The 13543-nt window shown below is 36.7% G+C and overlaps 1 protein-coding gene across 11 annotated transcripts in view; it reads left to right on the forward strand.

Annotated features, from left to right (window-relative positions):
- The window catches only part of LOC146000180 (protein turtle-like), a 327541-nt gene that overhangs the window by 287431 nt on the left and 26567 nt on the right, over window positions 1-13543 (forward strand). For all 11 annotated transcript variants that reach the window (XM_083137521.1, XM_083137526.1, XM_083137528.1 and 8 more), the window contains one exon: window positions 3602-3683. In XM_083137521.1, coding sequence (XP_082993647.1) covers window positions 3602-3683 — 82 coding nt within the window. The remainder of the gene's footprint in view (window positions 1-3601; window positions 3684-13543) is intronic.

Here is a 13543-nt window from a genome sequence, read left to right on the forward strand (position 1 = left end):
ATTATGCATGAATTTTTCTCCATAGACGTGAGAAATTACAACTTTTATTAATACAAATCCCATTGAATTTATACATATTTATAAATGCCCTGAGGCAAGTTTTTCACACTTTTTATCAAGGAAGCAATAGAAAGCTGCGTGGAAAATAAAACAGAATTCTCTGACTCCGTTTACTTTATTAGTACCCTTTGCAGAAGAATCTATCTCACACTTGGAGGATTATTGCAAAATTGCAATGTTTCGTAGATTAGTATAGCCTGAAACATGCATTCGTGTGTCTAGGGGGAGGGGGGGATGAGAAGCGGTAAAGTTGAAATAGAAAAATAACATCTTCTTGTACCCTTGAATTTTGGAAAATTTGCCTTGAAAACTATGAATTATACTTCAAATGTATCATGATCGTAGAGTGGCCACCCTGCTTATGCATTGCACACATAAAAAGAGCCATGGTAGCTCAGTTGATAGAGCATCTGGCTACCATGCGGAAAACCCAGGTTCGAATCCCAGGGCTGGTGATTTGGACCAGCAATTTTGCAATCATTTGCCTGTTTCTGCATGGCTCTGAGGTTCATGCAGCTTCGTGTAAATGAGTACCTGGGGGCAACCCTGGGAAGTAAAGGTGGTTGAGCATGATGCTGATTATATCACCCCAACTCTAGCCAAGATCAAGAATACGTGGAGCTCTATACCTTCACATCACTTTTATTTTTTTACTTTATAGCACAAATAAAAAAGTGTCAGATTCCTTAAGTTGTCATAAACAGTTGGAACTATTTCATGGCAAAGACCTTGGCCTTTACAGACAGTAGCAGCTCAAAACTGAGGAGGGAGAGGACGGTTTTCTTTCTCTCAGTAGACAAGGTTCAGCATTGAAGCCACTACTCAAAAATATATCCAAACATCTGTGACAACACCAGACAAGGGGAGGTAATGGGGTGAACTTCCCCGTTGTCCACTATGCCACCTCTACCCCCTCTCCCCCACCGAAAAGAAAAAACTAGGGGGGAAATCTCCTTTGCTCAAAATATAGCACTTGTATTTAGGGGATATGAAATGTTGCTATCCCATTCATCCCAAATCATTCTTTCCTGGTGCTGCCACTGGGTAGCATGTGAGTGATCTTGTGCAGTAGTGTGTATGACAATCAAAGGTTAAAACATTTTGATAATATTTTTATGCTCAATCTTAGTGTTCGTTGATGGAGAGGTGATAAAAATTATCATGGAGGAGACCAAGAGGTATACTTAAAAATACTTTCATGTCTGCTCTCTTAGAGGTGGACTCATCCTACAGATTGGGACTGGACAGAGAAAGAAATGTGTCTTTTTTGGTTCTGGCCATAGTGCAGAAGTTCAGTCTGAAGAGGTTGTTGTTTTTTCCTTCTTTCAGAGATGCTTTTATAGAAACCCCATCTTTCCACAAACAATGATACTACAAGACAGGTTTAAACTGATATGAGTCAAGAAAACAGAATTAAGAATTAAATGGATAGTTTGAAAACTGCCTGAGGAATAGTAGACATGACAATGTGTTTTGCAATGAAAGAGAAACAGTAAAGTTACTTCTTAAAGCTAGTGCATATAAATTATATGTTTATATCTGTAAAAATAATAACAAATTGGAAGAATTTTCTATTAACCAAAAGTAATCCTTTATTGTAATTTTCAAATACATTTTCCCCCTTATGTAAACACTATCTGCATATTTACTCAGTAACGTGCAGTGATGTTGACACTTGGGGTAGCAATAAATGGTGTACCCAAGGGGGTTGATGGGGTCAACACCCCCCCCCCTTTTAGGGCCCAGTATTCCTAAAAAAAAAAGAACGTCAAAGGTGGGAAAATATTGCAAAATTGATGAATGACTACTAAAAAGTTACATGTAACTCCTCCTCTTTCGAAAATAAAGATCATTTGATTTGACTACTAATCCAGAAATCCTGGGTTCGAATCCCAGCCTGTCATTTGAACCATCAACAGAAACAGGTGCTGCTACAGGTATACTACAGGGTGGCTCAATAAGTCACTTAACACCCTCAGTACAAAGCCACTGCGGCATGGAATGTGAAAATGGCGATGACCAATCATTGCCTGGCCAAGGGGGAACCACATTGACGCCACCCACACGGTCGGCGGCCATCTTGATGTCCGCCATCTTGAATTCAACTTCAGAATTTTAAATGGGAAGAGGGTCGTGCGACATATCAAAATGGGCTAGAATTTCACGAGAAATGCAATGGTGAAGGTTTTTTTATGTATCTTTAACCAGTAAAAAGTTATACTGAATTCTTGTACCAATTTGCTCCTTTTCGAGGTGTTAGAAAAATGCCTTAAAATTTGTTTAGCGCATCGGTAATGCATCGAGATCAAAGTGACATCTAGGGAGAGAAGTTCACATGCCATTGCACACGATTTTAATCGGATACATCCATGAAGAGCTGTGCATTATAAATGGTTGTCTCGAACAATTTACAGTGTGACTCTTCCATTGAATTAAAAGTCCTTCACAGTGACAAGGCTAATGTTTATGTTCAGAAGGAAGTTCATACACAGAATATGCAGCCCTTGTCATCTGATAACTAACTTTGGACAAAAACAGGTTCATAACGTTCCCATAAGTGTTCTGGTGTTCTTCCCATTGAAAAAACTCTGTAAAAAGTACCTTCTTCCATAAGCAAGGATGAAAAAAACTGTTTATTTAACAAATCCAAGTAGCCCTAAGCATTTAAGGTTCCGTTGATGGAAAATTGACTAACCAATCGTGTTCCACACAGCACGCCACACCATTAACTTACCAACACTAACCATTCAGCTTTGATCTGTCGAAAATGGGTTATCAGATAAAAAGCATCGAATATTCTGTTTATAAACTTCCTTCTGAACATAAACATTAGCCTTGTCACTGTGAAGGACTTTTAATTCAATGGAAGCGTCACACTGTAAATTGTTCGAGACAACCATTTATAATGCACAGCTCTTCATGGATGTATCCGATTAAAATCGTGTGCAATGGCATGCGAACTTCTCTCCCTAGATGTCACTTTGATCTCGATGCATTACCGATGCGCTAAACAAATTTTAAGGCATTTTTCTAACACCTCGAAAAGGAGCAAATTGGTACAAGAATTCAGTCATAACTTTTTACTGGTTAAAGATACGTTGAAAACACCTTCACCATTGCATTTCTCGTGAAATTCTAGCCCATTTTGATATGTCGCAAGACCCTCTTCCCATTTAAAATTCTGAAGTTGAATTCAAGATGGCGGACATCAAGATGGCCGCCGACCGTGTGGGTGGCGTCAATGTGGTTCCCCCTTGGCCAGGCAATGATTGGTCATCCCTATTTTCACATTCCATGCCGCAGTGGCCTTGTACTGAGGGTGTTAAGTGACTTATTGAGCCACCCTGTACAATGTTTGCAACTACATCGAAGGGCTGTAAAAGTTTAACAGAGGCATCTCTTTTGTATCGTTTGTAAATAAATAGTTGGCACTATTAAATCTCCAACCCATGTACTGTACTTGGCCAATTCCAGAAATTTAATTGTGATTCCATTCTCTCACTTGAGGCATTTAATTAAATTAAACCTTTCCTTGTTGCAGCATACAATATGGTTGCCTGTCGAATAACTGATGCAAGAAATGGTGGACAACCACCTGGGGCCAGTCAAGTGCCTTTGAAAAAGTAAGTACATTTAAAATGGCATCTTCAGAAACAAATTTTGCTTTCAATAGCTATCTGTAGAAAGACAAAAACTACATTAATAGTATGTTTGAGGAACTTTGGTAGTAATAACTATTCTAAATTTCAATTGTAGAACCATATAATAATTCCATTATCTTTTGTAGTGCTGTAGTAATGAGTTTTGAGTTGCACATAGTCTTGTCCTTTCTAGAAAGGAATTGCGTAGCATTTCTAGTGCCAAAGTTTATTATATTTGGTGGGAAGGCTGTTGCAGAGTGCAAAGTTTGCTAATTTTCTGTGTTGAGATTTTCATTTGTGATATTTTCAGAAAAACTATTTTTATTTATATTAATGAAAATACTCTCCTTACAGTGTGTGTATGTAAAGTATCAGTACTTGTTACAATGAAACATATAAATATTTTATTACAATAGTTAATATTGAAAATAGTGAAGAGCAGTGGCGGCGATTGGGTCCCAAAACCGGGGGGCAAAGACAGTATATTTCCCTTTGTAGATAAGATTTAGCATAGTGCGGGGGCAAAAGTGTTGAAAACTGGTAGGGCAACTGTCCCTCCTTACCCCCCCCCCTAATCGCTGCCACTGGTGAAGAGTATTTGTGTGTGTGTTTGTGTGTGTGTCGTGTATAAAATATAACAATTGGATATTTCACTCAGCTTGGTTATATATCTCCACTCGTTTTACAAAGGATTCTAGCTCCATGTAGTGTTAGGTTATTTTTTAGCAATATATTGAGAGAAGAAATACAGTATGTTAAAGTGCATAGCATTGCTAAAAATTACTGAGATATGATATATATTGCAGTGCATGTTGTCAACAAGTTCACCAACTCTTTCATATATGAATCATTCTGCACCAATTCAATGATTGCTTCAGCATTTTTTATTTATCTTCCTGATAGTTGTTCAAAAACTGACACTGAAAATTTTTCAGGCATGCATTTGGCTCTAACAGCCATTTTGAATTACATGGACATGGTAATTTTGACATTTGACATGATTCCACTTTCAATTAGCCATACACTCTTTTTTAAATTAAGTTATTTCTGTTTATCATCATTTTTGTCCTCAGAAGAACTAATTCTATGCTATAGCGCAATTAGTCTTTTGGATGTTCTCTTATAATTTCTCCTTCAGGTCACCATGAAGAAGAGGAAATAGGAATAAAATAGATTGTTATCAATATATTTAATATGTACTTTTATTAAACTTCCCAAATACATTTACAATGAGTAGACTATAAACAAGTAAATATTTTAAGAGATCATCAAGAGATTAAGACTCGTAACAATCACTGAGGTCATAGAAAGAATACAATTTGAAATACTTTGAGATTTCAGAGGAATATTAGAACTGAAAATATCTTCAGCGATTGCAGCAAGATACTAAGCAGCATTACCAGCTTGAGCCGTTAGCATAGCAGCAAGAATATCCCCTAGGAAACTGAACTCTTTGAATAAATACAACAGTTTTGAAATGAACGGTAATATTCAGACATCTTAAAACAACACAAACAGCACAATACGAGACACTAAAAGTTTGTCCAAGCTTTCAACTCTATCTCAGAATCATCATCAAGGCTGGTTGAGAGCTGATGAAGAAAACACAGTCGAAGTTTCGATGATGCTATTTGCTGTGTCTACTGGAAGATGTTGAGATCTTGCAGTGTTGGTAAAGTTTCTGGTTGTTCTGATTCATTGCTGAAAATCCCATCTCCCTGAGCCATCAATCGGAACAACTAGGAACTTACCAAGACTGCAACGACATCTTCCAGCAGACAAAGCCAGTAGCATCATCGGAACCTTGACGGTGTGTTCTTCGTCGAATCACAACCAGCCTTGATGATGACTCCGAGATAGAGTTGAAAGCTTGGACAAACTGTTTGTGTGTTTTGTGTTCAAGAACGTTGCACGGGACATAAGAATTTTTTAATGTCATAAATCTGGGTAGTTACAAGTGAAGTTCATTAACATGTTACAAATACTGATATGAAAGATGATTGTCTGGTTGGATGTGTACAGAGGAAATATTAGTACAGTGCTGGAATAGTTCCCTGTGAGCATTCTAGCAGGATCAGTAGGATATGTTGTAGATAATGTCCTGGAAATTTTGGAAGAATTTCTGGAAATGACCTGAAAGTAAGTAGCTACGCTTAGTTTAGTGTAATAGATTTCTCACTAAATTTTCTAAGGAGGCAAACATTTGCATTCAACAACAGCTTTCACTTTAGTTTTATAATTGAGAACCAAGAAAATTTCTTGGCATGCATATATTTGGAGAATTTTTACATTTTTAATGCTGGTAGGTTTTCGGCATACAAGAATAAGTCTAACCATAGAAACCATCAAAATTTATTTGTAAATTTGTTCTTAAATCAACTAATTTTAGGTTTTTTTTTTTTTATATTTGTTTTGTTTTGTTGTAAGTCCTCATTATGCACAGAAAGGCTAATTGAGATTGGACATACAGTTTAAAGTGGGATTCGAACCACTTGTTAACCTAATTTGAATTGTGCTAATGCATTTTGTATTTTGTGGGGAAGAGTGTTTATTGCATCTTGTAAACTTTGAACAAATATTTCCTTAAACATACATAAATTTATGGGACATCCCTGATGACATAGTGGTAATGTCTTTGCCTTGTAATCAAGGGGTCCTGGGTTCGATACCCAGTGAAGACACATTGCACAATGGTTTGGATCCCACTTAAAACTGCCGAATGGTCTATCTGTGCATAAAGTGTACTTAAAACAAGAATTGATTATTATCATATAATCAAGATTTCCAATGTTTTACCTGAATAAGTATTAAGAAGATATTTGTAAACAATGTAAGATTTATTAGAACTCCTTGGCACTAGAGATGTTCTGCTAGAGAGCTAATATTGTTGGAAGAGAAGTAATGAACCAGGGCATAACTATGTGCATTTATCTTTCTGTAGGGTGCATTCTGAAACCTATCGGAACATGCGTTGTTCTTCATCCAATCTTGCTCTGGAAAAATACTAACTCCCAAACACACACAGAGTAAGGTTACAAATTTTACCATATCAAATGCTGAAACTCTTACTTTCATCTATCAACTGTTGCTTTTTTCCCTTAGGAGCTAGCATGTTCATATTTCACTGGTATGGATTAACATTTGGGGAGAAAGAGAGAGACGGGACTTTAATGTGAAAGTTATCAAAGGGAGCAGTGGTCATGTTAAGATGAACTAAAATTATAAGTTATTTGTGATAAAAGTGTACTATATACGTAGTATTTGATGTAGAATGGTAAATCAAACAAATCTCACCTTTTCACCTCAAATACAATTTATGTCTTCAGAAGGATTATAGTGGTGACAATTGTAATGAATTAATAAAATTTCATATTTTCCTTTTGATTCTATTAATTTCCACTTGGTGCAAAGACTATCACAGTTAATAGAACCAAAAAAAAAGTAGCTGCCAAGGAAAGAGTAACTGCATGTTTCTGATAATAATTATTTAACTTGCTTCATTTGTCAATAAGATGGTTTAACTCTTAACAAGATTTAATATATTGTATTTGTTATTAAAGTCCTAGTATTTAAATTCTGTACCATAATAACTTTTATTTTGATATATAACAAATCATTTATATAATTTGCTTATTTTCTCACTGTTTTCAAAATAAGAAACTAAGCATATTTTAAAATAAATTTCCACTTTTTATGCTCTTATAAGAATGCTCTATAATACGCAACATAAATATTCAAAATTACAGTACTATACTACAACAGTATTATTTCTGTGTAATTAAATTAAATTATGGTGGAAATGTTTTGAGCCTATAATTTGTTCGGAATTTTACTTCTTATCTTCTATTAGATTTTTAAAAGTTAACACTAAATATCCTTTACTGGAAATATTTTGTAAAGCTTTCGTGTTTGTAAGGAATTAATTTAAAGATTTTGTATTGGTAGTTGCATGCTTAACTATTCGTAATGATAAATACTTAATGATTTCGCAGCCTGTTTCCATTTTGGTTAGGTCTCGGACTGTAACTGTTTAGGATAAACATTCTGTTTTGTTGTCATGCATTAAAGCCCTGTCTCTCTTCAGCTGCTGTACTCTCAACCTAGCCGTAGAAGGGTGCCTGTGGGGCATCGGCCTATTTGATACCCATCCTTGCATTTCTATTCCAGGGCAGGGGAAATTGATCTTACAACCTTCGACTTGAGCCAAACCGATCGTTGGAACCAATTATAAAAATGTAACAGTACTTCTAGTTTTTTTTTCTTAAATCTCAGCTCTTGTACACAGCACCTGCTTCGACACTTCTATGTAAAAAGAAACATCTGTGTCAAGCGTGTCTTGTGTGTACTTACGCACATGCAGGTCTCACTGTACTGTCTGTGTGTGTGTATATATCGTTCTGGAGCAACATCTTAAGAAGCAGAGTAGACTACTTTTCTTTTTTTTACTGTAAACGTCCGCACTAGAGCTTTTTTGTCACTCTTTTTTCACGTGTTTGTTCACAAACTGGGTGGTGCTCTTGTTTGAATCAAAAATCGTGTTATCACAAGCTGATAGACTTTCAATAAGTGCCCATTATGTTATTGTAGATACGAATTGTTCTTTTCTGTCGCTGTTTCGGAATGAACAAAATTCTTAACACTGAGCATTCCTTGTCACTAGAGGCGTATACTGAAAATTTGACTTGGTTTACTGCATATTAATTGCGTATGTTTATTATACACCTCTATCTAGATGAATGAGATACAGTAGAAACAAAAACGTGAGTCTTGACAACTTAAATTTCCACATTTTTCATAAAATGTAACTTTTCATTGAAAATTGGACCTGAATTTTCCTTCAGGGAAAACCTGATGCTCAGAAGGATTCAATGGAGAAGGATCACTTGCGTCATAAAGCATTCTTTACGGTCTTCAAATAAGTTACTTAAATTTAGGATTAAAAGCTTCTTTTAATAGTTCACATAATATACCACCATTGGTGATTTCCCATATATTAACATTAATGGGAATGAGCATTCTAAATCCAGTCCATAAGTTGTCCTCCCCCGAACTAAACTGTGTTGTTAAAAAATAAAGCTCCAGACATATACTGGGATGCGATGCATTACTTAATATTTTTATATTATTTGATTTTTATATTATTAGTTTTTACTATTATTTCTCTTTATTTTTAATCTTTATGAAATGTATATCACAGTTGATATTTTTCTGTATTATTTTCCTGTAGTTTACGGTTATTACAAGCATAAGAAAACAGTTTTTCTTTGTGGCGTTTCAGGAGAACACACGCTCCTTTCATCAGACATTTATTTTCATTTTGACTAAAGATACAGTTATAACAATGGTTAGTAATTTTTTAAACAAAAAGAATCCGTTATATAATGGATGTTGTCAATGTTACATTGTTGTAAATTATGATTCATAATTTTAAAAAAAATCTGAAATAAAAATAAAACAGACTGCTTTTTTCACAGTTAAGTTGCTATATTACAACAATGTAACATTGACAACATCCATTATGTAACTGATTCTTTTTGTTTAAAAAATTAGTAACCATTGTTATAACTGTATCTTGAGTCAAAATGAAAATAAATGTCTGATAAAAGGAGTGTGTGTTCTCCTGAAACGTCACAAAGGAAAAACTGTTTTCTTATGCTTGTAATAACCGTAAACTACAGGAAAATAATTCTATAATGCAAGAAATGTGTACATACAAGAAAAACTGATATTTTTCTGTTAAACGCAATCAACTTTATAGATTTTGTGGAAAATATTTGCACAGGTAAAGATTTTATTTTGCTTCTGGTCATCAGAATTCACGGGGTGTATGTTAAACTTTCAAATGTTGCCACTTCTGGGTGAACCTCCTCTAACGGTTCAGTGCATTTCATCGCCCTCGACCCCCGCTGCAGTGGGGGGGGGGGGGTGACAGACCTTTGCTTTCTTCCAAGAAAATTGCCCCCGGCCAACGCGACCACTGCTGCCCCCCTCCCCCCCTCCCCCCTCTTTCACTATTGCACATGTAAACATTTGCTCCCTGGTGCACAAACTGGATGAAGTACGTCACACCATAAAGGAAATTAACGTCGACACCCTTTTAGTTACCAAAACGTGGCTCAAAGGACACACATTGATGACAAAACCATAAATATTTCAGTTGTGCAGAAAGACTGAAAACACAAAAATGTCGACGGGTTCTTATTATATGCACACTCTGAACTGCAAGCTGAGGAGATTTCATATATTTCAGAAGAACAAACAAATATTGAATATGTAATAGTAAAAATTCAATTCAAGAAAGAAATCGTCGGGATCTGTATAGACCCGGAGATATACCCTATTCTAAGCTATCAATCCTAGAAGATATATCAGATATTAACCATAAAGTCCATCATCTAGTGGTTTTAGGCAACTTTAATGTAGATTTCTTGAAACCAAATGAACCCGACACTTCCTATCTTCAATCACTTGTCAATCAGTTTAACCTCTCTCAAATCTTAACTGAACCGACGCGAATAACAGCCTCTAGTAGAACGCTCATTGATCCTATATTTGAGAATAATGTACGTGATATTATCAATTCTGGTGTTACGGTACCAGTCAGTAATTCTGATCACTCTTTAGCGTATCTCTCTTTACGTTACGGGAAATCACAAAGTAAGGGCAAACGGTCACATACAGGGACCACACTGCGATAATGAAGGATGCTCTGAATGAGGATCTAGAGAGCATCGACTGTAATGCTTTGATGCACTATGTAAACATTGACGACAAGGTGCGTTTCTTTACGGAGAGATTGATTAAAGTGTTTGGTAAACACACACCACTGAAAACAGTTTCTGCAACAAAACGAAAAGTGCCCTAGATTACAGATAATGTTAAATTAATTATGAGATTATGCGACAACATGCTGTTAAAATGTAAACGAACAAATAATCCTGACCATTGGAACGAATACAAGAGATTGCGTAACTTTGCTACTTCAGTTGTAAGACAAGAAAGAAAGGCATATTTTGAATACATCATAAATTCATCCAACGATTCGAAACATATTTGGCAACACTTGCGAAATTTGGGATATGGCAGGAAAAACAAAATCAAGAACCTTCCACCCGCATTAAATGATGTAAACGCAATGAACTACCATTTCGTAAACATATCCTCCAAAATGGATATTAATCAAGAGCTAGTCTCGCAGCAATGTGAGAAATGTTACACCCTCAGTTTCGACCAAAGTGCAGAGGTGTTCAGTTTCTGTGAGGTGGATGGTTCTCGCGTCAGGAAAGCAATATACAAAATCCAATCAAATGCATCTGGATCCGATGATATATCAATAAAAATGTTAAAGCTCTCTCTTCATCATATCCTCTCACCACTAACGCACATAATCAACTACTCACTCTCCACGGGCAGTTTCCCTGATTGTTGAAAGGAGGCAACGGTAATACCCAAGCAGAACCCGGTTTCTGTGAATGACTTGCAGTCTATCAGCATTCTGCTGGTGCTTTCCAAAGTCATCGAAAAAATTGCAAATGATCAAATTCGAAAGCATATTGACAAATTTCCAGTGGCGAAGCGTCCTATGAGGCCAGGAGGCCGGGCCTACCCACGCCATTGCTCTTTTAAATGTGTATTTACTTATTTCGTCAAAACACATGCAATGCAATGGAAAAGTTTGGAATTTTCATTTATGATAATTACAAAAAGATTCTAACCCTGTCCAGTCAGTATACGAACTTTCCACGGAGTGAGGCACATTTGCTGGGGCCTCTTCTCTTCACATTCCGTCCTACGGTGGTATATGCGGGAAGCCTAATCTTACGAGTACTGTACGTATGCTTATAACGCGCTCCTGAGGCCGGCCTCCCGGTGTTACCCACTAGGACGAACAGCATATCAGCAACACTGCATTTCCGCCAGGGTTGGAAATTTGTGGTGTACCGGCATTTTTTATAAACATTAGCCTGTGTTCGTGCAGAGAGACTTCTATTTCATTGTACATTCTCCATATTTTGTACGAAACTTAGGTTTTCCTTCCTTTCATCGACAAGTGTAAGTGAAATTGAAAATTACGGAGTACTGTAGTTCTGACTTCGTTTTCTGGTCAGAGTGCTGATGGTCTTGTCGATTCACCCAACACCGTAGCGTAAACAGAAAGTCCAAAGAACTTATATTTGTAAAGTAAGTCTTCATACCAAATTACGTAAATTAAAATGATAGTTACGCTTTATATTTACAAAGTAGTTTTACTTTCACTGGGAATAGAATAATTTATTTTTATCATAAATGGGGATTCCCCTCTCGTTCACCCTCTGGGAAAACTTGCCTCCTGCTCACGACGCTAGAAGGGAGCTTGGCGCTTGGCTCGGAGCGCGAGGTTCGTGGCGGTAGAGCTTTGTTTTTGATTGGTGTCGTGTGCAGCGATCAGATTTATGCAAGAAGTGCTGGACTGAAATGCAAGAACAAGAACAATCGAGTTCTTAATTGAGTGAAGAAGTAATCATCGGTAAGGTAGGACCCACTTTTGGTCTTTCATGTTTCCTTCTTATAACAATCATTTCTAAAATGTTTTCAAGTATATTTTCCTTTGCAAGTAGCAGTGGCAAGTGACAGCAAAATATTTTTAAAAATTCAAAGTTGTTGAAACGTTGAAACTGTCGTTGAATAAATATTACAAGCAGATATTTTTTTTATGCAGCCGACACAAGCGAAGAGGTAGGCAGTTTTGTTTACCCTGAAGGGATAACAAGAGAAGAGGGCGGCCAAATAAAGTACAATGCAAGGGAAGACTTTTTTTGGGTTTAGGACAAAGAGGGTTATGGGGTTATTGCGCGGGCCATGTCTGTTTCAGGTCTGGCGGAACATGCCAGTGTTGTCACATTGGATTGGCAGAAAAGAACTAAATTGCGCCTAAAATTGGGATTCTATTCTCTCAAGCAACTACATTTATTATAACCTGTTTATATGTTACATAGTAACCTGTCGTGTTGCCGGGTCCCAAACAAGGATCCTATGTTCTGTTATCACGTAAGGGTGTCTACTAACACAAGGGGTAGAACAAACTAGGATGCGAAGTATACACACTGAATGAGAGAGGTCACCTTTACTTATGTTTTTTTCTTGAAAGCCCCGTAGTCGTCATCCTAACACGTTACGAAGCCAGGTGACCTAATTGTGGTCATGTCAATGTTTCCTGGTCATCTTTAATTCATTCTCCATACATTCTCATCGTCACGATTAGCATAGATCAGAACAAATGAGACGAAAATATTCAAAATTTAAATTATGTTTACTTGCACATACAGGTGTCAGAAATTCATTTATCTAGAAAGCCAAGACTGGAATTAACTACAACCATTCCTTTAGTTAGACAACAGATAACAATGGTGTTTTCCTCGGTGCGAGGAAGTCTTGCTACAAAAACTAAGTTGGCAGCAATAGAACATACCAAACTGACAGTCGCTGAAAGTGCGGAATTCTGTCGTCTGCTCACGGCACAAACGTCAGACTAACCCGAAAATTATGGGGTTCTTCTAGCCCTTTTCACCTCAATTGCAAAATAAATAAATAAATTTAGCAAAAAGTGATGAAGAATTGACAACAGGGCTCGAGCACTATTCGTTGGATTTTCGCGATGTCTCATGATTGGTAGTTCTTTCTGGAGGTGTGTGCATAAATCAGGGGTTGAAAAAATACAAACAAATAAAAAAAAAACAGAAGTGAACAAAAATCTAGATCGATGACATCTGGTGGGTGGGGGAGAACGTCTAAGACACAATTATCGTGCTGATGGCCGGTAACAACACTTTTGAAAACGTCATGCCACTGCCAAGTAAAGAAGC

This window comes from Lepisma saccharinum, chromosome 16 (genome assembly GCF_977018435.1).
Source record: "Lepisma saccharinum chromosome 16, izLepSacc3.1, whole genome shotgun sequence".
Taxonomy (NCBI): Eukaryota; Metazoa; Arthropoda; class Insecta; order Zygentoma; family Lepismatidae; genus Lepisma; species Lepisma saccharinum.